The sequence below is a fragment of the Acinonyx jubatus genome, chromosome E2, assembly GCF_027475565.1.
Source record: "Acinonyx jubatus isolate Ajub_Pintada_27869175 chromosome E2, VMU_Ajub_asm_v1.0, whole genome shotgun sequence".
Lineage (NCBI taxonomy): Eukaryota > Metazoa > Chordata > Mammalia > Carnivora > Felidae > Acinonyx > Acinonyx jubatus.
In genome coordinates this window covers 4,436,203-4,461,106 of record NC_069396.1, presented here as the reverse complement: position 1 = coordinate 4,461,106, position 24,904 = coordinate 4,436,203, and the positions used below count along the sequence as shown (strand labels likewise).

The following is a 24,904-nucleotide window of genomic DNA, read 5'->3' as shown; positions in this document are numbered from 1 at the left end:
GAAGCTGAAAAATGCCCACAGCTCAGTTGACGATGGCTTAGAATCCGGTGATGTCAATCATAAGGGGTCACGTTCTTCGTCAGATCTGCAGAAAGTGAAAAGTCTACGGAGAGAGAGGCGAGGAAGAGATACGTGTTCTGGAGACGAGCCCACAGCTCTTCGGGGAAGGACTTCTCGGTGCAGCTGGTTTCCTCCGGCCCGTCTCAGACACCCACCGAGATTGCAGTTAGCAGCCGGGGTCACTTGAGTTGGTTCAAAGTGAGTCCCTGCTATCGAATGGCCCGTCACCCCCCTCTGGGAGCCACTCTGGGCCAGGGGGCGACACCGAGGAGGCAGTGCCAGGGTCAGGAACCCGGGTCAGTACTTCCCAGTGACTCACCACCAGTTTATGCGACGGGACGTGGCGGGGCTTCCGCCCTCCCCACGTTTAAATCGGTGACAGAACCACACCTTGGCAGTGATCCGTAGATCATGGCACAGGCTCCTTTAAAACCAGCTGAGAAGGGCGGATGTGGAGCCCGGTTGCAAACCACTGAGGACCCGTCACACGGGGACACCTGCTCTCTCCCGAGTCTTTGGCTCTCCCCGCCCCCCCCCCCCCCCAGCGCATTGTTTGTGCTGCTTTATCAACACAGAAATTTCATGTCAGGGGAAGCTGCTCCCCAAAAGTGCGGAGACCCACATCCCAATGCCTCTGCCCTTGACCAGCTGAAATGCAACATCAAGGCACGGTTTCGGCTGCAGGGTCCTGAGCAGAGGCCAAGCACCCCCGGCACATGGAACCTGTCCTGCGCGGCAGGAAGGCACGTGCCCGTCAAATGCCCGGCAGAGGCCTCGGCGTCTGTGTCCCCGGATTGCCTCGGCAAGAAACAACACAAGGACCAGGTTGCTGGCCCTCGGGACTTCTGGGAGAGGCACTGACCAATCCGTATATGGCAGCAAAGGTATTTTACTGCATTCCGGGTGGTCCCGGACGTGACCAGCATGGCTCTGTGTTGAACTTGAGCACGTGCGACAGAGGGAGGGGTCTGCAGGCTGTGCCCTGCACAGGGCAGCCGGGATCCAGCTCTGGGGAGGCCCGAGCCCGGGGGGCTCCTCACTCATCCTCCGGGACGTCCTGGAGCCCTTGGCTGTGGCGAGGGCGCCCGATGATCTCCAGCAGCGCCTGGGCCTCAGGGTCCACAGCCAGGATGCTCCTGTTCCTCTGGGCCTTGGGAAGAAGGGAAGGGAGGTGAGCGTCTCCCCGACAGCCGGGGACAAGCAGGAACGTCCTGCTGACTTCAAGCTCACGACAGCAGGATCAGTATCCCACTGTTGGCCACAAGGAGAACACAGTGGGGGCTGTGGCGCCCTCAGTGAGGTGCCCCCCAGCCTGGGAACCATCGTTGGGGGTCATGAGGGGCAGAGGGCCCATCGCAGGACCCCGGAACGAGAAGGAACCCCAGAGCCCCCTCGTCTTGCAGACGGGCTGTGCACCCGCCCGGGTTCCCACCTGGGGCGGGGCCCTGTTCCAGAACCGGTTTCCTCCACCAAACCCCACGGAGCCCGACAGGACTCCGAGCTCTGCCCTTCACCCGCGGGCATCTCTCGGTCCAGCAGCAGCCGCTGGGAATGAGTTCCGGATAAACCGCCTCCAGATGCAGGAGCACAGGGGCAGCGCGCAGAGAGCGGACAGACAGCACACGGAGAGACGACAGGCGACATGCAGAGAGCAGAGACGCGGAGAGACAGGCGACACGCGGAGAGAGGAGAGATGGCCCACGGAGAGATGACATGCGACACGTGGAAAGGGGAGAGACAGCACACGGAGGGCAGAGACGCGGGGAGAGGAGAGACGACCCGGGGAGAGACGACACGCGACACGCGGAGAGGGGAGAGACAGAACACGGAGGGCAGAGACGCCGTGAGCGGAGAGACGGCCCGCGGAGCGACGACCCGCGCTCACCTGCTGCGAGCCCGGCGCCTCGCCCACTGCCCACACCTCCATCTTCTCAAACCGGAAGTCCTCCTGGGCGGACAGCTGAGGGCTGTGGTACGTGGTGCACTTGGGCTTGGCCTTGCTGTGTCCTTTCCCGAAATCGACATCAACCCACAGCCCAAAGTAATTGTGCTGTCCGCCCATGCCCTGCGGGGGGTGGGGGCCGAGCGTCAGCGCCTCCTCCGTCCGACGCCCCGCCCGCCCCTGCCTTAAGCCGCAGACGGAGACCAGGCGGCTCAGAGGCGGATGCGGTTATTCCTCCGCCTTTTTTTAACTGCGAAACTCACACACAGCGCGGCAATTTCAGCATCCCGGCACCCGTCCCAAGCCGCTAAGACGGTCATCACGGCGCCTCCTCCCGGGGCCGCGCCGGCCGGGGGCACCAGTGACAGCAGAGCAGGCCAAAACCTGAGGCCACGGCCCCGAGACCCCAACCGCGAAAGGAGGAGGCGCGAGGTCAGCACGGATCCCGAGGTTGGAAAACCCGCGTCCGGACCCCTGGACAGGTGCCTGGCTCGCTCAGACCGGGACACTGCCCGTCGCCTACCGGGTGCGGGCGACCGCAGGGACCAGACATAGGAAGCAGACCCGGGGCGATCCCCGCCCGCCGCCACGTGGTCACGCTCAGCAGGTGGCCGGGGACCGAACTGCCCGTCAGCCTCCCGGATGACCTTCCCTGACGTCCCTGCCACCTCCGCCCTCTGGCGCCCCTGGTGGCGGGCGACTGAAGTTGAGCGAGAGACCACAGCAGGAGCTGCCGACTCTCAGGGCTGCCTCTCTCTCGGGCTGATTACTGAGGACCCACTGGGTGCTGCTCCGGAGACCACCCAACTGCCCTTTCCAGGGTCCTCAGGCGGCCCCGCGGGGGCCCTGCAGCAGCCTGGGAAGGAACACGGGGGCCGTCTCCGTCGGGACAAGGTGGACCTGCGAGCACAGAGCTGGAGTTTCCCGAAAGCTGCTTTGTGTTAAGAAGCAGAGAAAAGAGACAGGCTGGGGAGCTGGCAGGGGACCCGTTTGTCACGCGAACCAAGCTGGCTCACAGGTACAGGTGGGGGCCCGTTGGTGGGCACCCGACCCAGCTCCCACTCCCCCCACCCACCCTTGGCCTTCACCCCCACCGTCTTCCTCCCGTGGCTGAGTCTCGGGCCGCGGCACAGAGCAGATAGGAGGTGTGTTCACCCTGACTGGAGACCCGGTTTTGTGAGTCGCCCACTGACAACGCCCGATGGGTCCGGGGCGGGACCCAGGTCGGGGCGTGCCCCTCCCCCAGCTCATCGCCAGCCACAAAGGCCACAGGCTGGCCAGCTGACCCCGGGAAAACTGGCCGCGTCCACCGTTTGCACACCAGCCACTGACACACACCCCGACCTTGCAGGAGAGACTTCCAGACTTCCGTCCCAGCTGTCACGCCAGCACGGAGACCCGCGCAGAATGAACACGGCCCACGCACGCAACCCAGCGCATACGGCTCCCCTGGCTCGCGGGGAGAGCGTTGGCCTGGGCACGTCGGGACTGGCCCCGCTGCAGGAAGGACAGCACCAAGGTGGCATGTCCCCTGCTCTCCTCAAGTCCTTACCAGGCCGTTTGGGATCGTCTGCTGCCCGTGATTCAGGTACATGTAGTGGTCGTTGTAGCCCGTGGAGGTATACACAGCCATACGGGGGGAGGTGGAGAACAGGAAGCACCTGTCGTCCCCTGAAAGTGAGCAGGGTGTGGACAAGCAGGGTCACCAATGTGAGCTGGGCACCAGGACAAGCAGGGACCACAAACAAGCCACAGCTCACAAGGCAAACTCTGCACACAGGTCTTCCTATGCCCCCGGAGCTCACCGCACACCGGGACTGTGGCCACCAGGGGTCAGTGGGCAGGTCCCAGACCCCGCAGAGGCCGGGCCTTCTCGCTGTCCCCCCACCAACCCCCCACCCTGGGCACCCAGAGGTGAGCTCAGGGCAGGGGTGGGGGTGGTGGTGGTGAGTGTACCAGTGGCTTGCTGGGGACACCTTCCAGCTCTCACCAAGGAAGACAGAAGGGGAATCGGCTGCTGCTCGCCCACCGAGGGCACTCAAGTCAAAAGAGCAGTCTCCCCTTCACGCTGGAGCCTCGCCAGCACAGCCCCCTCCAGTGGGCACGTGACACTGAGTGGATGTGTCCCCAGCCTGAAGGAATGCGTCCTCCCGGGGGAGAAAGTCTGCAGATGCACAGCGGCCCCCGGGGCACTTGCGGCCAGAAAGGAAAGGGAACACACGGGCAGCCGCGACCCTCTGCCTGCCCTCCGGGCACGAGTGTGGACGTGTGTGTGCTCCTCAGGGAAGGCGGTGGTCAACACTCTGGAAATGACCAGCATCCTAAGGCTCAGGGACTCCCCCCTGCCCTCAGCAATTTCCTCTCCACCAGCACCATCAGCACCACGAACAGGGATGGAGGCCACGGGCAGGGGTAGGGGGGCAGGGACCTCCCTGGGTGGAGACCAAACAGGGGATACTCCCCACAGTTGTGAGAACGCGGCCCTGAGGCCTGGCTCCCCGGGGACATCATGAAGGCACCTGATATCAAATCACCTGTACAAGAAACTCAACAACCAGCTGCCAGTACTTTGGGGGGTCGGGCCACTCGCAAGGTGGGAAGGAGCAGTCCGGCAGCATGAATGCTGATGATGGATATGAAAGGGGGTTCGAGTCCCAGAGGGCTCTGCGGGGCGGGGTGGGGGGGGATACCTCAGCTGGCAGAGTCTGGGCAGGAAACCCTCGGGCCTCCAATCCAGAGAGATCCACGAGGAGAGGGGGGTGGACCCAAGGTCACGAGGGACATCCTGAACCAGAGGCGGCTGAGAGAAAGCACTTCCTGGAGGAGGGACCCCGTGCTGGGACAAGACATGGGCAGGCAGGGAACCGAGGGGCCCCTGGCCACACTGCGGGGTTTGTGAGCGCCGGGGTCAGAGGACAAGACAGATGAGCCTGGGGCCACAGGACAGAGGGCTTTACTCCAGGTGAAAGACTCCGGCTTGAGTCCACGGGCTTATGTAGCCCCAGAAGGCCGGGGTGTTTTTGGGCCGATGAACTGCCTGATCCCACCCTGCTGCCCCGGGTGCCCGTGCAAGCATCACTTTGTCCTGCAACCCGAAGGCTGGCTTTCCACCAACACTTCCTTGGTCCCAGATGCTAAGCGAGGCGACAGGCCCACCAAGTGCACATGGTCGGCGGCAGGGGCCCTCCTTCGAGGGCATCTGGGTGTGCTTTCACGGGGAGGGCCGTGTTGGGAGGGCCATGTGGGTGCTCCCTTCCTAGGGGCGAGGGTCCAAAGAGTCATTATCGGCTGTAAAGCCGTCAAGCCACCAGAGAAGGCTCATCTAGGTCATGTCAGCAATACCCGCTACCCAAGGGACAGCCATGGGTTCAGCACCTGCCACCACCTGCGGCGCTCACAGGCAGCCTTTCCGCGCAGCACCCGTTCATCGGTGCCGGGGAGCCCAGGCCGGGGAAGGCGAGCCCCCAGCCCAGCACCGGGGAGACCGTTTGCTCAGCCCAAAGCCGCCGGTCTGTCCACCGCACCACAGAAACGTAAGCAAAACAGAAGCGACTCAGCAGCTGCTACGACACGTCAGGCCCGCAACGTCAAGGAGTTAGGGCAGCTCCTGTGCTGAACCTGACCTGTGTCTGGGACGCGAGGCTGCCCTCTGCCGGACCTCTGCCCTCACGTCTCGGAACAGCACGGACTGGGGTTGGAAAGTTGGGAGCTGGCGTTTTTCCACCGTTCTTACCGAAGACTAAGCCCGCTCGCTAATAAAACGTTAAAACCAGCAGAAACAGCGTGGAGATAATGCCAAAGGGGCTGGGAGGGGCGGAAGTCCACGCGACTCGCAGGCGTGTTCTTCCAAATGCTGAGGCCGAGCCCCCAACCGTGCGGACAGCACCTGTCACTCCCCCAAGGCCTTGAGCGGGGCCGGGCGGGGGGAGGATGCCCCATTTGTTCCCCCAGACACGGTGACAAGGAGGGTGGGGACAAGAGGTGAGCTAACGCAGCAGGGCTGAGACTGTGGCCCCCAGAAGGGTCGCTCAGCCGCCATCTGGGGGCTTGGAGGGTCCCCCGCTCCCAGAGCTGGCGAGAGCGGCTCCCTGGGCCGACACTTTTGTGCAAATGGTGTAGTTGAGGCCGAGCACCTGCTTTCGTCCCGGGACTCTGGGATTTGGGCACGTGCCAGGCAGAGGGCGCTCATGTGACCGGCCCCCGATAAAACCCGGGGCGCTGAGTCCCTACCGAGCAGCCCTGGTGGACGGCACCTCACATGTGCTCTCATGCCTCATTGCTGGGGAATTGAGCATGTCCCGTGTGACCCCGGGGAGAGGGCTCTGGAAGCTGGCCCCTGTCCCTTTGCCGACCTTGCCCCGTGTCCTCTTGCTGTAATAAATCACGGCCACGAGGGGGACCGTAGCCTGAGACCTGCAGGTGCTCCGAGGGAGTCACTGACACGTGGGCAGTCTTGGGGGTCCCGGACACAGTGGAGAAGGGCTGGTGGCAGCAACGGGATTCAAGATCTAGGACATTCTGAAACCCAGAGAGAAGCAAATCCTAGAACAAAAAGGATCTCAGGGATTCAGCTACTTCCACCCACCCAGTAATGGCAGCTGTGCCACCTGGACACGACGTCCTGGCCTGCAGAAGCTCGCGGAGTGTAGGAAGGTGTGCAGAGGTGTGCAGTGTGACAGAGGATGCGCAGGGAGCACATGGCCCTCCCACGTTTGGGAAGGCTTCCTGGAGGAGGTGACCTTGCGCTGAGTCCCAACGAGGAGGCCATGCCAACAGGTCGGGGGGAGAGGAAGAGAAGCGTGTGCTGAATCAGAGGATGGGAGGGTGCCGCTTGCAGGGGGTCCGGGGAGACTGCACACAAAGCACCAGGGGACAGGCGCGGGTCAGGAGGCTGGAGAGAAGAGGCGACCTCCTATGGGCAGTGTTCAGGGTCTCAGTGGAAGGGCAGCATGTCAGACACGCTGGGACACGATGGATGGACCGGAAGGTGAGAGGGAAACCCGGGGGCTGGTCAGGAGGCTCCCAGAGAGTGGCATGGAGAGAAGGCTGGGGACGAACAGATGACCTAGTTCAGACACGCAATCCCTGTCCCCAAGGGACTGCCTTTCCACCCCGTCTGTCATGTCTAAGGACCTGTTCAGGGCCGGTATTAACCATTTGGCTCCTGGGCGTGAGGACAGGGCTGTATCGGGTCTCCCAGAACCTCCAGGGAAGGCCCGTTTCACAGCCGAGGAGACCCTCCGGGGCCACATGCCGGGGCTCACGCAGGGACATCACTTCTGAGTGTGTGAGCAGCCTGCTGCCCAGGAGATGAACGGTCCTTTAAAAATGTTTCTCAGAGCACTTTTCTTTACGGAAGCGGAAAAATTTCCTTAAAAGACCGCCATCCAGTGCACGGAAAGTCACATAAGAGCGTTCGAATTACAACAAAGTCACAAGACTGAAAACCCCGGGCAGAAGGGAAAGACAGAAGCAGCAACGCAGACGCACGGGCAGGGGACAGGCTGTCCAGGAAGGGGGGCGGCCCGTGGAGGAGACACCCGTCGGACAGGAGCAGCCCAAGCCCCCAGCCTCCCCATGGCCCGGACCCGGCGCGGTTTATTAATGCTGGGCCACTGCCGCCTGGCCTGAATCCGGGGTCGGGATCCCTGTCCTCTCTGCCTTCCTCTGCTGCCAGAATCACAGAAGAAACCCAGGAAGCACCAGACCACATGAGGCAGCGTCTCCTTTCTCCTGACCACATCCAGAACCGCACTTGGAGGACACAGAAGAAAGCCCCGCTCACGCCCTGCTCGGCTCGGGGGTCCCGAGGCAGCAACCGCGAGGCCGGAAGTCTCAACAAACCCCGTGCTACTGCCTGCGGTTTTGGGGGGCCAAATCTCACCTTGAAACTGAGGCTTGACCTCCCAGGAGCAGGACGCAAACCCACCGAACACGTGGCCATCACGGTCCTCGAGCAACAGCACGCAGGGGCCCTGGTGGGTGATGCGCCCACAGAGCTGGGCGAAGCTGTGCCCGTGGAGCTCAGAAGAGAAGAGCAGGTGCCAGCGGTGCCGCTGCTCCCTGGGCAGGTGGGCGTTGACGTAGATGACCGACGGCACGTCCAGGATGCTCTGAAACACCCTCTCCTGGTCCACGTGACGCTCAGGGACCAGGGGGGCCAGATCGAGGGACAAGCGCGGGAGGAGAAAGCCTCTGTGGATGACCACGCTCAGGAACGTGGCCACGTGGGGGGCCCTGAACACCCAGTCCTCGATCACGGCTCGGTCACAGTCACGGTCCAGCTGCTGAGGCCCCGGAAGCTCCTCGCTGCCTAGGGGAGGGGGAGACACAACCAGTGGGGCCATCGCATCAGCTGACATCCACGACCCCCATCAGAGCACCTGCCGTGACGCTCATTTGGACAGAGCTGTGCGGTTAGTGCAAAATGCGCCCGATTCCAAAGATTTGGTATGCAAAAAGAAATGTAAGATACCCCATCACCTTTTATGGTGGCCGCTGATGTTAGAGTATACTCTGGACACGTGAAAAGTAACTCCCCTGTTTCTTTTTCCTCTTTCAACGTGGCTACTGGAAGATTTACAGTTTCACGTGTGGCTCGCATCAGTGCCTGCATTCCATTTTTATTGGACGGCAGTGATCTTGACCATCTGACAGCCGCACCTTCTCTCCTCTGCAAGCTGCGCTTCAGAGGCCCAGGAGTCAGCCAGGCTCACCCGTGGGCCCAGCCCCAAAGCCCTCCAGCGGGTGTTCCGGAGACAGCCACACCAAAAGCCGCTCTCTGAGGGCCTCTACTCAACACAGCCAGTTGGCAGAGCTTTCCAAGTGTGATGTTCTCCAGGCAAGTCAGGGTAGTGGCTGGGTAACTTACTGGACACCCCCCACCCCAGTTTATCTGGAAAGAACGGGTTTCATGAACTCTGAATTATGCTTCACATCTATCTACAGTCCTGTTTTATATCTCTTATCCACGAAGAATGGAGGCGCTATGGTGGTGGTAACAGAAGACAGACCACTGATATTTTATACGTATTGTTCTTCTTCTGTCCAAGTTCCAAATTTCACCACTTGGTTTTTGAAATATGACCTGTTTCCAAAATGAGTTTTAAAATCCAGCTTTATAATAAAAGAATGCTTTTATAAAACAAATCTACTTTGCCAAGGGATTCATTTGCATGAATTGGGATTCATTTGAAGTAGACCAAACCAAAAAAAGTATTTTTAAATCCCAAGTGAATTCAAACACATATGGTTTCTCATCCAACGGGAATAGAATATACATGATTCTCAAGTGCACATGGCACATTCTCTGGAATAGTCTGCATATAAACTAGTGTGTAAAGCATGCCTCGGTAAATTTAAAAGGGCTGAAATCATACTGAGTACGTTCTTCAACCACAATGGAATGAAATTACAAATCAGTAACAGGAGGTGATTTGGGAAATCCACAAACATGTAGAAGTCAAATAACACACATCTAAGCAAGCAAGAGACCAAACAAAGGAGGAATCAAAGAGAAGTTAGAAAATACCAAGAGAAATGAACACACACACAACATGTACCGAAACTTATGGGATTCAGCTAAAGCAGTGCTTAGAGGGAAATGTATAGCTGTAAATGCCTATATTGAAAAAGAAGAGAGATCTCGAATCAATAACCTAAACTTCAACCTTAGGGAGCTAAAGAAACTAGACCAAACTAAATCTGAAGCCCCGAGAAAGAAAGACTAGGATAGAGACAAAGGAAGGAAGAAACACACAGAGAAAACCAACTGTATCAAAAGTGGGCTCTCTGAAAACATCCACCAAAAACCGAGAGACCTTCAGCTAGACTGATCGAGAAAAATCAACAGCCTCAAATGACTGAGATCAGAAATGAAAGTGGGGACATCACTGCTGACCTTGCAGAATAAAAGGAAACAGTAGAAACAATTATGTTAATTTCTGCCTGCTTGTGAATTTCCCAAATGCCTCTGGTTCATCCCATCGTGGTTGCAGAACATACTTTGTAGGATTTCAATCCTTTCAAATCTATCGAGGCACGTTTTACGGCCAGCCCAGAAGATAATCCAGAACAGAGCTGGAGGACTCATGTTTATGGATTTCAAAGCTTCACGACAAAGCTACAGTAACTGAGACCGCGGGGTACCAGTCTAGGCGCCAAGGCGTCAGTGGGCGAGCGCACGGGCCACTTGCCTCGGAGTTCCATCTCGGAGAAGAGCTGGGCTGCCAGCACCTGCACCCCGGGCGGGGGGCCCGGGCCCCTCTTCTGGGTCCAGCCTCTCAGCTCCTGTCTGTAGTTTAGCACGTGCACTACAGAGCCAACCAGATCCTCCGTGAACTGCAAGACCACAGTTTTACCATGAGTAACATTTCCACCCTGACCCATGACCTACCTCCTATCAGCACAGGGAAGGGCGTTTATCTTTTCAATGCCGACTATCATGGGCCACAGGGTGGGAGGAGATCACACAAAGGGCATTCACACTCCGGCTCACCAAGGCCTCTGTCCAGGGTCCTGACCTCACCAGGGTCCCCCCTGGGGGACATCTCCCTGTGTCCCACCCTCATCCTAAGCCCCCAGGTGAGGATATGAAACCTCCTAAAGGGTCTCGCGGCCTCACTACCTTCTGGACTTCTCTCACTTTCACGGGACCTTCTGTGGCAGAAATCATTTTCATGATCACAAGACTCTTCTCCTCGGAGCTTCCCTTTAGCAAGTGGGACATGAACATTGTGAACTGCTCCCGGGAGACGCTCTCGCTGGGCCCCTTCGCCTTCCCCGGCAGGTCGAGCCTCCGCATGCCATCGTACAGTCTTGTGACCATCTCCGGGGGAAGGGCTTCCCCTAGGTGACTCTGTTGGGGACAAACCGGAGAAAAGGCTACATGGGGCCAAGCTAAGTGTGGCGGGATCGCAGGAAAAGGACCAGGGACCAAGAGCACCCACTGCTGCTCCCGGATGCTTCCACCAGCACTCAACCTTGCTAACTCCATGTGGACCCCCTTCTCCCACCCAAGGGCATCACACACCCCCAAAATGCCCATGCCTGACGCATCCTGGCTCCTCTTGGCCATGAGGCTCTTCCACAGTCTGTGCCCAGCCTGCCCTGCCAACTTTCCAGTCCCCACCAGATTGGCCACGTCATTCCTGCCTCTGGCCATTGGCTGCTCCTCCCTCTGCTTACACTTTCTTCATTCTAGACCAGTGGCAGCCACGTACGTGTCTGAATTTATTAACACGTGGAACACATGTCTGGGCACAGCTGATCGGCTCTCCTCCAGCTCTTACTTCTTACCCAAGGTGTTCAATATGTCTTTTTAATTGCATTTTATTCACATCTAATTCTTAATTAACATCTTGTCAATAACGTCCTGTAAACACGGCTCTCCGTTTTCACTCCAACATCAATCAAATCTGCTTTGCTCCAGGGATTACAAATAAATGGAGAGCGAGCGAGCAAGTCACACACACACTGAATCACGAACTTGCTTTGCAGCGGGGTCTGAAAACTGGATTCTCCTGGAACTGTGGACTGTGTCTGCACCGTGTGCGACAAGACGGATACCCTGAGGGTCTTGTAAGGCCGGTTCCTACGCTCACCCTCAAGAGTACTCCTAGTTCTGTCAACGTTTTCCAGGTTCTCCTGAAAAAGCAACCCACCCTTCTTCCCCAGAAGACACTTCATTCAGTGGCCCGGTTTTCTGATCAACCTTTCACCCCACTTACCGTGATACATACACATTTGTGCACATCATTTCTACCCTGCGCTCATGCCTTTAATTGGCCTGGTTGCGGGACGCCTGGGGGGCTCAGTCGGTTAAGCGTCCAACTTCAGCTCAGGTCATGATCCCACGGTTTGCGGGTTGGAGCCCCGCCGTCGGGCTCCGTGCTGACAGCTCGGAGCCTGGAGCCTGCTTCGGATTCTGTGTCTCCCTCTCCCTCTGCCCCTCCCCTGCTCGCACTCTGTCTCTCTCTCAAAAATAAATAAACGTTAAGAAAAAAATGTAATTGCCCTGGCTGGTTCTGTCTGCTTCAGCTAAGTGGGTGGCCCAGGAAACTGGGGTGCTTTGGTTTAGTGGAGATCCATACACACACTTGCACGCGCACACACACACAGCACATAGCTGTGACCGAGATAACCTCCCCGGCTGATTTCCTCGTCTGCAAAGTGAGCATGTTGGGGATCCCCAAAGGCCCCCCAGCTCCCACTCTGCACATACTAAAGGAGGCGGCTGCTGGAACGCCTTCCCACACTGCAACCTCCACATCACCCAGGAGGATGTGGTCTTGCCTCTGTCTGGCCAAACACACTGCTAAAAAAGCCCCATGGGGGACGCCTGGGTGGCTCAGCTGGTCACGTGTCCGACTTTTGCTTTTGGCTTATGATCTCACCGTTTCGTGGGTTCGAGCCCCGTGTCGGGCTCTGTGCTGACAGTATGGAGCTGGCCTGGGATCCTTTCTCTCTCCCTCTCTCTGCCCTTCTCCTGCTCATGCTGTCTCTCTACATAAATAAATAAACATTTAAAAAAAAAAAGCTCCACGGAACAGGGTGCAAAGATGGGGAAATGGGCAGTTTGAACCCGCTGTCAGGTAAACGCGGAACTTAAACGTCATTCTTTTGTTAGGAGGACATTAAATTCCTAGAACATCAAACACTTACAAATTCATCTGAAGGCAAAGTACACTTGAAACTGCGGTTGCTGGGGGCGCCTGGGGAGCTCAGTCAGTTAGGCATTGGACTTCGGCTCAGGTCACGATCTCACACTTCGTGAGTTCAAGCCCCCTATCGGTTAAGCGCGAGCTCTGCTCTCTCTCTCTCTCTCTCTCTCTCCCTCTCTGCCCCTCACTCACTTGTGCCCTCTCTCTCTCAGAAAATTAAAAAAAAAAAAAAAAAGAACCCGTGGTTTCTGGACCCACGAATCTGGCTCAGACAGTCCCCGCCACCCGGTCTTGGAGGGAAATCGGGTGACAAAGGTTTAAGAGACGGGGAGCAGGGCTGGCCCCTTTGGTCTCAAGCTGGAAGTGTCCCCCAACGCACCGCGGCACAGAGGCAGAACGGTCGCGATAGAGATCACGCAGCCCGCGGAGCAGAGAATGCACCCTCTCTGCCCTTTACAGAAGACGCACTTCGCAGAGTGCCATACGTCCATCAGACAACCACGGAGAGCCGACCTGGGCCCGAAGGCCACAGCACCTGCTCCGGAGTTCACGCTGACGGCCACGTCCCGCTCTCACCTTTACTGCCCTAAGAGAGAAGGACCTGGGGGAGGTATCTGGGCGCTGCTTCTCCGATGACAGAGCGTCAAACAACCCATCGATCTCGGCCTGCTCCACGGGGAGAAACTGTGAACAAAACCTCGGCCCCGACTGGCTTCTGCTGTTGCCCATGTCTCCTTGTATCCGGCAGAATTCTCTGCGGAAGACACCACGGCAGAGATCACGTCAGAGAGGTCAAAACACAGTCGTCACAGAGAATCAACGTTGACAATCACATGGTCAATCAGTCAATGCCGAGTTAGCTGCAAAAAGGGGCTGGAACCCCTCAGAGCTAAGCAACGTTCCAAGGTGGTTCAGCAACAGAGTCGATGAAAATAAAGTGGGAAAGCCCGACCCCGGCCCCCTGGGCGCCTGGAGCATACTCATGACAGCCAAGCAGTCTGGACCGCGTTATTTGAAAACACGGTTCTAAAGAAAAAAAAAAAAAAAAGAAAACATGGTTCTAAAACTCATTGTCACTGAAAAGGTAGAAAAATCAGTATGTTAATCGAAATACTCGTATTTTTTAAAACCTGACTTGAAAAAAGTCTGGAAGGCTGGATGATCACACGTATTTGAATCAAAGCAGCGCCTTAAAAATACCACCTATAAAGTGAATGTGGGACTGGACGGGCGTTTCCCTGTGATCCTGGATCTGCCCCCAGCTGGGGGGTCAGAAAAGCAGGGTCAGGGCCACCTGGGTGGCTCAGTCGGTTAAACGTCCGACTTCGGCTCAGGTCATGATCTCGCGATTCATGGGTTCGAGCCCCACGTTGGGCTCTGTGCTGACAGCTTGGACCCCAGAGCCTGCTTCGGATCCTGTCTCCGGCTCTCCCTCCCCTGCACACGCACGCTCTCTTTCTATAAACAAATAAACATTAAAAAAAAAGAAAGAAAAGCAGAGAGAGGAAGAAAAGCCTCTCAGGAGGCCAAGTGCTGTGGCTCATTCATTCCGTCCTTCGCCTTCATCTGGAAACCAGCGTTGGTGACATTGCTTGAGACACAGGCACCGTCTCCGTCTCAGGCAGCCCAGGAGAGAGGAGCCTCAGGCCAGGTGGAGCCCGTGAGGGGGGAGGGGGGAGGGGGGAGGGGGAGGGGGGGAGGGGGGAGGGGGAAGAGGGGAAAGGGGAGGAGAGAGGGGGAAGGGGGAAGAGGGGAAAGGGGAGGGGGGAGGGGGAAGAGGGGAAGGGGAGGAGAGAGGGGGAAGAGGGGAAGGGGGAGGGGGAGGGGGAAGAGGGGAAAGGGGAGGGGGAGGGGGAAGAGGGGAAAGGGGAGGGGGAAGAGGGGAAAGGGGGAGGGAGAGGGGGAAGAGGGGAAAGGGGAGGGAGAGGGGGAAGAGGGGAAAGGGGAGGGGGAGGGGGAAAAGGGGAGAGGGGAAGGGGAGGGGGGAGGGGGAGGGGGTAGAGGGGAGGGGGAGGGCAGGCTACCAAGACCTGGCTGACCTCAAGGGGAAACGGGGTACAGTAGGGATTCTTCTTCTTTCTTTCCTCTGGAGGAGAGATTCACACAACGTGAAACTAACCATTTTCAAGTGACCCAATTTGGTAGCATTCAGCACATCCGCAGTGTCATGGGACCACCACCTCTACCCGGTTCCAACACATTTCCATCGCCCTGAAAGGAAACCTCGTCCCCCTTGGCGCTCACTCCCCGCCCCCTCCCCCAGCCCGCGGACGCCCCCTATGGCCATCTCCACGGGCGTCCCTGTTCCGGACACTCATGTACGTGGAATGACACAATCTGTGGTCTCTGGGGTCCGCTCTCTTTCCCTCAGCACAGTGTTTTCGAGGCTCATCCACACCGTGGCACAGGCCACTACCTCATCCCTTCTCACGGCTGAATTACTCTGCTGGGATCTGGTAGACCGCGTTTGGTGTATCCGCGCATCTGTCCTTGGACGTCGGGGCTGCGTCTGCCTTTTGGGGGTCGCGAATGCCGCCGCTACGAACACAGTACGCAGGTCCTTGTTCGAGTCCCCGCTTTCAGATTGCGGGGGACACCCCTAGGAACCGAGTTGCTGGGTCATACGGTAACCCGATGTTCCATCTCTGAGGACCCGCCGAACCGTTTGCCATTTTGCACCCCAGCAGCAAAGCACGAGGGTTGCAATTCCTCCCTATCCTCTCCAACGCTACTGGTATTTTGGTATCTTTTTTCCTAACAGCCACTGTGGCAGGGGGACCCATGTGCCCCAAAGAGGACTCCAGTAAGGACTCAGACAGGGACCGCAGCGCGCCTACAAAGGCAGCTGGAAAGGAGGGCCAGCAGAGCCCAGTCTGGGGCTGTCACTCACAGGCCAGCCGATCTAAATGCTTCCGCTCCTCAAGCTTCTCAGCAGCCCAAGAGCCACCCCCCACCCCCAGCCTTTGGGTTCCAAGGCTACTCGGTACTCCTGACCTTCCTAGAACTGGCACCGCCTTAACTGAGATGGAGCACAGGCCCCTCCCTCCCCGGCTCTGCTCACACTGCCCCCCCTCACCCCCTCCAGGCTCATGCCTGACTTGCCTGCTCAAACCTGGAAGTCACAGAGACTCTGCCCGACAACCACCTGCCTAGCACCCGAGCAACCCGGAGCAGGCGGACAGGATGCCTGTCCGATGCCCGTCACATCCCTGGCCGGCCTCTCGGGTGGACCGGCCCATCCCCCCACTGCCTTGCGGGCTCCCGCGTGTCTCTTCCGGGAAGCCAGCCTGGCCCGAGTACCCCCCCCGCCCCTGCCCCTGCCCCGGCAGGACTCACTTCCCACCACCCTACAGCACTCCCGGGCCTGTTGGATCGGTGCCACGTGCTCTACCCCCACGACCGGTCCCCTGCCCAAGGACAAGCTCCGGGATTCCACCTCTATACCCCACGGTCCGCCAGGGACTCCCCACGTGCAATTCCGTTTGCTGAACCGTCCCGTCTGGAGAAGAAAACAAACCCAGAAGCCACCGGGGAGAGCCACCAGCAAGGATGGGATCCCCAAGGGACACCACCCCCGGGCCTCTCTTTACCAGTGGTGCTATCTGATTGCCCCGCGTTCCAATTCCCCAAATCCTGAGAAAGCCTCCTCCCTGCTCACAGCCAAGGAATCGCCCTACCAGGGGGAGGCCAGCCTCTTTAAGAGGGACAGCTGGAGCTAAAAGCCCACCAGCATTTAAACGCCACTCCTCGGAAGTTTCCAAAAGTTCCAGGTGAGGGAACAGTGTACCTAGAGGCTGTGCCACGAAGGGGCCACAGGCCCCGCCTCCCAGGCCCTTCTTCTTTGTCTAATCCTGCAGTAAGTGACTCATCGTCCCCTGGGCCAGACCCCATCAGAGTGTGGGCAGACACAGAGAAGCCTCAGGCAGGCGTTAGGCTGCAGGAACCTCCCATCACACAGGGACAGACAGATAAGTGCGGCAGGGGTCAGATGGGATCAAAAGGAGAACACAAGGCAGGAGAAAATGTCCCGAAGGACATGTCCCGGCTGGGTGTCCAGGCTCCCACAGGGGGCTCCCCTGGGAAGTGGGGACAGTGGGCACAAAGGTGCAGGGGTGCGGACTAAGATCACTGAGGGGAACCAGCGGGGCTCCGGAGCCGGGGGGGCCCTCCTCGTCTGCCTCCACTCACCTCTGCCCCCCACCTTCTCCTCTGTCCCACGGGAACACGTCCCTCCACTGTTGTCTGAAAACACAGCAGGACACAGTGGCCCGGCCAGATCTTCCAGGGGCCCAACCGGCTGTGAGAAGGAACAGGGCTGGGCGAGCCGGCAACACTGAGGACAGGAGAGGTGTAGACCATCAGCAGGGGGCCGGGCACAGGCCAGGGCCAGGAGACAATGGGAAAGGCCCAGAAGTAGGGCCAACGGGCAACACAGGTTTTCTTCAAGTGGGAGGGAGAAGGGTGTGCATAGCTGCTCTGGCAGGACTCCAGGCCTGGAGTCACACGGTGGGGAGGACATCAGCCTCAGAACATCCCCCGGCCCCCCATCCCACTGTGCTTGGCGCCGGCCGAGTGCCGGTGAACAGACACATCTGAAACAGTTCCAAGGACGGGCCCCCCTCCTCTGAAAGGAGGCACAACAATGGCACCAAGGGTCCCCCAGTTCATCCGGCCTCGCCTAGGTCACTACGATCTTGCCAAGTCTTTCTCACCAACTCTGGGGAAGAAGTCAAGGCCTTCAACGCGTCCTTCTCCCCAAATACAACCTCCTGAACTGTCTTCCCTGGCAGTGGTTTTCTCGTGGGACCCTCGCGGTACCTAGGACAGCCTCTTTGCCTGGCAACCCGACGCTGGCCTGAGTCTTCTTTAGGCTCACAGAGACCAAGTTCTCTTTCAGCAGGAAGCACCTGGATGTTACTTTAAGACCACCTGCATCAGCGGTTCCCATCTGGGGGCCGTTGTGTCCCCTAGGGCACATCTGGCAGTGAGGTCCGGCTGCTGATGCCGACTGACGTCAAGGGGGTAGAAAGCAGGGGTGCTAAATCTCCTACGCTGCACAAGACAGCCCCCCACGACAAATTACCTGCCCCCAAATGCTACAGGGCTGAAGGTGGGAAACTGGCCTGGCAGTTTCGGGGCAGTGGGGCAGAGCCCAAGTGCACAGATAATCCTGAATACTTGCTTCTCAGCTCAAGGGCCTGAGCTCCGAAGTCACTGGTGCAAGCCAAGATGGACAGACCCAAGTTCAAGTTCAGACACTGGCTGGTTTATAACTACGGGCAAGTTACTAAGCCTCTTCCCACCTTAGTAAAATGAGGGAAGTGCTACCAGCCCCATCATGAGGAAGAAACGATTAAATGAGGCAACACGGGGCTTTCTGGGTGCCAGAAATGGAGACAGATGGGCCCAAGCAAGGCAAGTTTCAGTCCTTCCCCAGGAACAAGGGAAGCAGCCCGGCCTGGAAGCAAGGAACCCCCTCAGTGTTGGGGGACAGCCAGGAGCCGTCTTCCCGCAGAACGGAGCCGCAGATAGCACAGTCAGTCCTCACAGCCTCCCCCGCTGGCCCCTGTCCTGGGTGCTCTCCCCTCTGGCTGCCAACAGCCAGCCCCTGCCTCCAAGGGGCCACTGTCCTGAGGGCAGTCACCTGGCCTTCAGTGCCCCCTTTCTGGGAAGGCCCCCAACCACCTCATCAGGATATACAGACTTCAAGCCCTGCTTACATCCCAGAACCAGCGGCCCTCTGCGAAGGGTCAGCTCAGGCCTGGGCCCGCCGTCAGGCTGCGCGCAGTCCCTGCTGGCCGGAAGGTGACCTGTCCTGCTTCTGCCCAAGGCTGGCTTCCCTTCCTCCAGGGAGCCCCACTGGCTTATCTGCAGGGCTGTTAGCCCTGGGGCGCTGTTTTTCTCCCCTGTGTGAACTGAGCCACCAGCTCCACTACCCCCCACCCCCACCCCACAGAGCTAGTAAGCTGTGGTCAGAATACAAGACCCCCACTCCCACCCCCAGTCCAACATAACCAACCCCCCCCCGCCCGTCCCCTTCTCCCACAGATGCTCCCCAGTTCTCCCCGCGTCTATGCCGCCTCTACCACAGCCCTTCCCGAGAGCGGGCCTCAACCCAGGGGATCCCGGGGTAAGTAAGCACCTGCTGGGACCCTCTGATCTTAACCACACGAAAGGCAGAAGACGCGGGGTGATTTTGTGCTCCGACTGACCACGCGGGGAGGCCCTCCCTCCCTCGCAGCTGTCCCCCCAAACCCCCCACCTCTCCCGCCCTGGGGCCCAGAGGAGTGGGCGGCCAGAGAGGGGCAGGGCCCAAGCCCACTCCGGGCACCGTTCTCTCCCGGCCCCGGGCCTTCGCCCCAGACCCCTCCCCTGGCTCAGCTGCTCGCTCCGGGCCGCCGGACCAGCGCCCCCCGCCCAGCTCCCAGCGGAACCTGCCTTTCAGGTCTCCGGCATGGATTTTCCTCCGGAGCAGCCCGCCCCCGTTGCCAGGCGACAGCGCTGACGGGCAGCTATTTGCCCCAATAGCAGGCATGGACGCTGAGGGGGCCGAGCCCTGGAAAGAAGTCAGCCAATAGGCATGCACCTCATGGCGCTTCGGCGGGCGGGGCTAGGGGCGGGGCCAGCAGGCCGGAAGGAGCACCCGGGAAGGGTAGGATTCCCGCGGGAGCGCCTGCAGAGGAGCAGGGAGGGCAGGGAGGAGAGAGAAGGGGCAGGGTTGGGGCCGGAGGCGACGAGGAGCACCTGGGGGGGGGGGGGGGGCGTGGGAGAGGCTGGGGTGTGGCTGGGATGAGGGAGTAGCTGGGAGAGAGGAGAGTGGGCCCAGTGGAGACAATGAGGGAAGAGGCAGGTAACTGGCTGCGGATTCAGACCCAGGCGGCTCCCCTGTGATACCCCTAACCCACAGCTTGGGTGCCACCCCTCCCCTGCCCTCCCCCAGGTAACCGAGTCCTCTGCCCGCGTTCACTAACTCGTCCTTCCCAGCGGTGTTTAACCGTGCTCATATCCGTTCCAGCCTGACCCACTGTCCCTGACCCCACGCCCTTCTCCACCAGTACCCCCACCCGCCTCGCTCCACTCCAGAATGTTTCCAGACTGTTATCCCAACTCGGTCACTTTCCATTCCTTCCTCAAACCCCTGAAACCTGGCCCCAGGGGCCCTGTCCCTAAATACAGTGGGCACTTTCAGTCCTTGCATGCATGCCTTATTAAAGCCCTCCTTTCTGGGCTTCTAGGTCGCTAGTCCCTGGCCTCTCTCTTCCCCTCTCCCAGGAAGTTTTCACCGAGCCCCTGCTGACTTCTGCTCTGCGGGAGTCCCTCTCCGTGTTCTCCCCATGCACCCCTTCCCGTGACTTCACTTCCAGCTGTCCGCTGTGCTGACCCCCAAGCCTGCACTTTGACCCCATATGCTCTTAGCTTAGCAGGCATCTCTGCAAGGCTGTACCTCAAAGCCAGCCCAGCGGAACCCAAACTCAGCCTCTTCCCTCCAAAACTGTTCCTCCTACCTCCTTCCTCAGTGCGTGTCAACACCTGCCACGCCTCCTCATCCCTCTTTCCCCAGGTTCTGTTTTACCTCCAAGATAGGTCCTGCATCGACCCCTTTCCCTCCATGTCCCCAGGAGCCCCCTCACCCAGGCCAGACTTCAGTAACAGCCTCCTCCTGGCCCCTTTGCCTCCTCCAACCCCCGCCCTACCCAGTCAAGGGAGCATTTCACTGGCAAATACCTATCTTGCCCCCTAGAGACGGAGAACTAGAATTGCAGGATCAGCTGGGCCACTCATCAGGCCCCAATGACAGACACAGACAGATAAAGCCAGCTGATGGTTTTCACTGATCCTAAAATTCACAAGAAACATTCTTTCTCAAGGACGCGTGTCTGTACCTGTAAAGCATCATAAAGATCCCTTTGAGTCGTGAATGTTTCACTCCAAAAGAACTTAAAACTCCGAAATCATAGGTCAGCCCAAACTTTGCTGTTGACGCTCTCTCAGTGAGAATGAAAGCTTCCCGCTCCCGCCCGGAGAATCTGAGCCAACTTTGCCAGATGTCCAACCCAGGCGCCGAGCTCCAGAATGGCTTTGTGGTTCCCGAGAGAACAGAGCCGCTGCTCCACTTTGGAGCCCAGACCTGATGCTGGTCCCTTCCACGTGGCCCTGCTTGGCACCAAGGCCTGCTGCTTTCCAACTCCACCCAAACCCCACCTTTCCACAAAATCCTCTGAAAGCTCACGCTTTACCTTTGTCTGGGGAGCTGCCCAAAGTTCCTGGGGCACTGGGTTCGCAAAGCCGCCTTGTCAGATTGCGGGGTTGGTCCTGGTGGAAGGCCGAGGTCCAAAAGGGCAAAGTGGTGCTGTTCTCTCCGGTTCGTAGATGCACCCCGAACACCTGCTCCCTGCCGGGCAGTGGGACACAGCTGTGAGCTGGGTCCCTGCTCACAGCGCCCCCTTCATGATCTCCATTTGCTGAATGAATGCGGGTTGGGGGATGATAAAGAGGAAAAACCAAGCACAGTGAGAGGCTGTCGTGAGGCAACAGGTGAGAGAGAAGGGAACACACAGCATGTCTAGGCTTCAGAAGAACTCAGAAGCCATCTGAACATTCTCCCTTCTTGTGTCAAGGGTCTCCTGCCTTTCCAAGCTTTCTGCCCAGCCTTGCCTCCACCCTCCCTACCACTCACTTACCGCTTGGCCATTTTCCAGCTGGGAACCCGGCGAGGGGAGTTCCTTCCTGCTTCCAGCCCTGCCTGAGGGCTGCACGTGGCTGATGACAACCTGTAAAGCGCGGTCCCTCGTGGCACGACTGGTCTGAGCACCAAGGAGAAGCTGTCCAGGAGAAGCAAGTGTCCCAAAGCCCAGCGACACCGGTGAAGGATGCCCACTCTCCGGCTCATTCGGGTTAGGTCTGTGCCACCTGCAGCCAAGGCAGCGGAAGGATTGGATCCCCCTGTGGTGACGCACACGAGCAGGCTCAGAGGGATAAAAAGCAGACCGACTCACGGTTGGTTTGATAGTGTTCCAACCGCAAGAGCCAGGGACACCCCTGCGCCCATTGTCTGCACCGCCCCCCCCCCCAGCCCTGGCTGTGCTTTGGCCTCAGGAAACCCTGCAGTAATATTCACGGTGGCTACACCATGCACAGAGTCGGTCTGCTTACCATCACCACGAGCTGGCAATTCTAAGCAACATCGGTGATATAACTGTCCTCCGTGAAAAACGCTTTTACTGGTCTAAGCACTAAAGTAGGGGCTCGCTGGGGCACCTGGGTGGCTCAGTCGCTTGAGCGTCCAACTTCAGGTCAGGTCATGATCTCACAGTTCGTGGGTTCGAGCCCCACATCAGGCTCTGTGCTGATGGCTCAGATTCTGCGTCTCCCGCTCTCTCTGCCTCTCCCCCACTCATGCTCTGTCTCAAAAATAAACAAACATTTAAAAAAAAATTGTAAACTAAGGGCTAGCTGACTTGCCCTGTGAAAGGCCAGGTAGTAAATGTTTTTAGGTATTTCAAGCCATTCAGTCTCTGTCACAACTACTCGATTCCGCGGTCATTGCACAAAACAGCCACAGGCAATACACGAACCATCGAACGTGGCTGTGTTCGGCTAGGACTTTAATGACGGACACTGAAATTTGAATTTCGTGTAACTCTCGCACGTCATGAAAAATTCTTTTGATTCCCTCCCTCCCCCAACCATTGAAAATGTGAAGATCATTCATAGCTCACTGGCTATACAAAAACAGGCAGCCAGCCAGATTTGGCTCACAAGTTAGTACGGTTAACCGTCGTGCTTTAGTAATATTTATATAGCTTGAAATTTGCACATTTATATGGCATACCCTTTAAAAGCTGGGTGTTTGAGGGAGAACTCCCCTTTGTAGGTCTGGCTCCCCCCCCCCCCCCCCCCCCGCCATGGACTCAGCTATAGGTGCTCATTTCAAGAGTAAGTTTGAAATATCAGGAATTTTCCAAACTCACTTAGGATGTGGCTTGTACCCCGGCTTCTCCTGGGGTACGTTTTCTTGTGTTAAAAGAGCGGATTTGAAGGAAACGTTGGAAGCCTAGTGATCGCCAACGCCAAGAAACAGACCTTGGGCTACTTTGATGAGCTCATGCTGCATGACCCCTGGAGCTTTTGTGATTAACAATTCTCAACAACAGAGCAGGCTAAAAGCCTTTGGAATGAATCCCAAACACACAAAGGCATGAGCAGTTTTTCCGTTTCTGGAATGTCCTACGTAATGAAATTTGTATCAATCTGGGTCAAACATAGGCTCGCGTTTGAAGCTTGCCCTATTTGTGGAGCTACATGTCACGAAAGTAGTTTAGGAAGTTAATAAAACAACTACATATACACGATTGACTCAATAATACATGTAGGAGAAGAGGCGAATCTCCCCTTCAAAAAAACCCCAATAATTTAGGTAAATGCTCTGTAGTCAAGGAGGTAGAGCCTAACTTGCCTGCACACGGACTTCCTTCCAAAGGGGACAGGATGAACGTGGGCCACGGGATCAAGGTCAACATCAACGGCGATGAGTTGGGTTGGTGGCACGGGCCCTTCTGACCAGAGGGCCTCTCTGTTCCACTGCCTGGCACACCCTTGGACTACCTTCCCTCCTGTGAGCTCACATCTCCACTCCAGGGAGAGTTAATCCCTCCCAGAAGGGGGGATCCTAAGGGCTGTGGAGATGAGGGGAAATCTGAAGGGACCCGCTGGGGGCTGAGGCCGTTTCCCCAGGAGTAAGTGGGGAGCCAGCCTCTCACCGCAGGACCGGGGCTAGGGGAGTGGCAGTCCCCCCACGGGCTCCAGCCAATGCCCACGTCACACGTGCATTACCAGAGGTGTAGGCCCAGCAGAGAAGGGTCTGCTCTTGGCAGTGACCGTCCCACCACCGTGCTGCTCATCAGAGGTGCAGGATCTGGGACAGGATTCAGAATGCAAAGCGGGCACGGCCACCTGGAGTCACCGGGGTCCAGCAAGGACAGACTGCAGGGGCGTGAGCCCGCCCCAGGGCAGACTGGGAGCCACCAGCCAAAGGCCGGGCAATGCCCAGTCGGGGGAGTTGCAGCGGGCCAGGAAGGCCTCCAAGGATGCACCGAAGTGGCCCTGAGATCAAGATCAGCTGTGAACACGGGCTGGGCCCAGATGGCCCAAAGCCAGCTGGCCATGGGGGGGGGGGGGGGGCCAAATAGCAGGTCCCACCCCCCACCCAAAACATCCACTTTCTAATTTTCAGAACCTGTGAATATGTGCCCTTACTTGGCAAAAGGGACTCTGCAGATGTGATTAAGGATCTTGAAATGGGGAGATAACCCTAGACTCTCCAGGTGAGCCCGATGTCATCACAGGTCCTTCTAAGAGGGGGACAGGAGGGTCAGAGCCAGACACGGGGACACGGTGATAGAAGCTGTGTTACTGGCTTGAAGGTGGAGGAAGGATTTCCGGAAGCCAGAAAAGGCAGGGGAGAAATTCTGGAGCCTCCAGCAAGAACACAGACCTGCTGACATCTTGGTCTCAGACATGTGACCTCCTGAACCGTAAAGGAGTGAGTTACTGCTCTCTTAAGCCACTAAAGGTGGGGTAGTTTGCTATTTGCTACAGCAGCAATGGGGGGCGGGGGGGCACGGATAAACTCTCCTCCCTCCGTCCCTCAGCTGGGAGCCTGCAGGGGTCAGAAAGCAGGGTGGCCAGAGGTAGCAAATCAAGACACAAGATGCCCAGTTAAATTTGAATTTCAGATCAACAGTCATTGTTTTTGGTAGAGTCCCCAGTGTTGCATGGGACCTACTACTCACCCTGAAAAGAAATGATCGATACAAATGTTACTGGGCATCCCGGTTTTATCCGGCAACCCTAGTGACAAGAGCAGCTAGGGAAGAAGGGAGCAAGGAAGACAAACACCACACTCCCCCACACCCCCCAAATGTCCACAGCAGGCTCTAAAAGGGAGTGGGGAAGATTTAATGTTGAATGAAGGTCCAAGCGTTATCAGTCGGGACTGGACATTTTTCAGTGCTAAACTGAGACCACCAGCAATCTAAAAGTGACCTGAGACTTAGTTTCCCAAGAATGGAGAAAAAAAAAAAATCACGGGGAAGTTCTGGACTTTTCGTCCGGCGTCGAGCGGGTTCGAGGAGCGGCAGGAAATAAAAAGGCTATCATGGTTGCACCTGCAAGGCTATCGTGGACCGGTGACAGTGGGACAGAAAGCTCCATCTCTAGCTCAAGGTCAAGGGGCAAACAG

At 58.0% G+C, this 24,904-nt stretch overlaps 1 protein-coding gene across 2 annotated transcripts; it reads right to left on the bottom strand.

Annotated features, from left to right (window-relative positions):
- Nucleotides 1–24: 24 nt before the first annotated feature.
- Nucleotides 25–21,576, bottom strand: MEAK7 (MTOR associated protein, eak-7 homolog). 2 transcript variants are annotated; one of them, XM_053210349.1, is made up of 9 exons: nucleotides 21,345–21,573; nucleotides 20,901–21,055; nucleotides 13,240–13,417; nucleotides 10,629–10,859; nucleotides 10,194–10,342; nucleotides 7,887–8,311; nucleotides 3,555–3,673; nucleotides 1,946–2,125; nucleotides 25–1,210 (listed from the first exon to the last, which is right to left on the bottom strand). In XM_053210349.1, exons 3-9 carry the CDS (start codon nucleotides 13,390–13,392, stop codon nucleotides 1,097–1,099), a joined length of 1,371 nt encoding a protein of 456 aa, XP_053066324.1. In that variant the 5' UTR covers nucleotides 13,393–13,417; nucleotides 20,901–21,055; nucleotides 21,345–21,573; the 3' UTR covers nucleotides 25–1,096. The 2 variants fall into 2 exon arrangements, with proteins under 2 accessions (XP_053066324.1, XP_053066325.1); XM_053210350.1 differs by lacking the exon at nucleotides 1,946–2,125 and having other exon boundaries at nucleotides 21,345–21,576.
- Nucleotides 21,577–24,904: the final 3,328 nt, after the last annotated feature.

Excerpts from the sequence above, each read along its gene's own strand:
- MEAK7 (XM_053210349.1), bottom strand. The coding sequence starts at position 13,392 with ATGGGCAACAGCAGAAGCCAGTCGGGGCCGAGGTTTTGTTCACAGTTT. Across the intron at positions 10,343-10,628 it reads AAGTGAGAGAAGTCCAGAAG|TTCACGGAGGATCTGGTTGG; the intron begins GTAGTGAGGCCG and ends GTGGTCTTGCAG. Across the intron at positions 1,211-1,945 it reads AGGCGCCGGGCTCGCAGCAG|GCCCAGAGGAACAGGAGCAT; the intron begins GTGAGCGCGGGT and ends CTTCTTCCCAAG.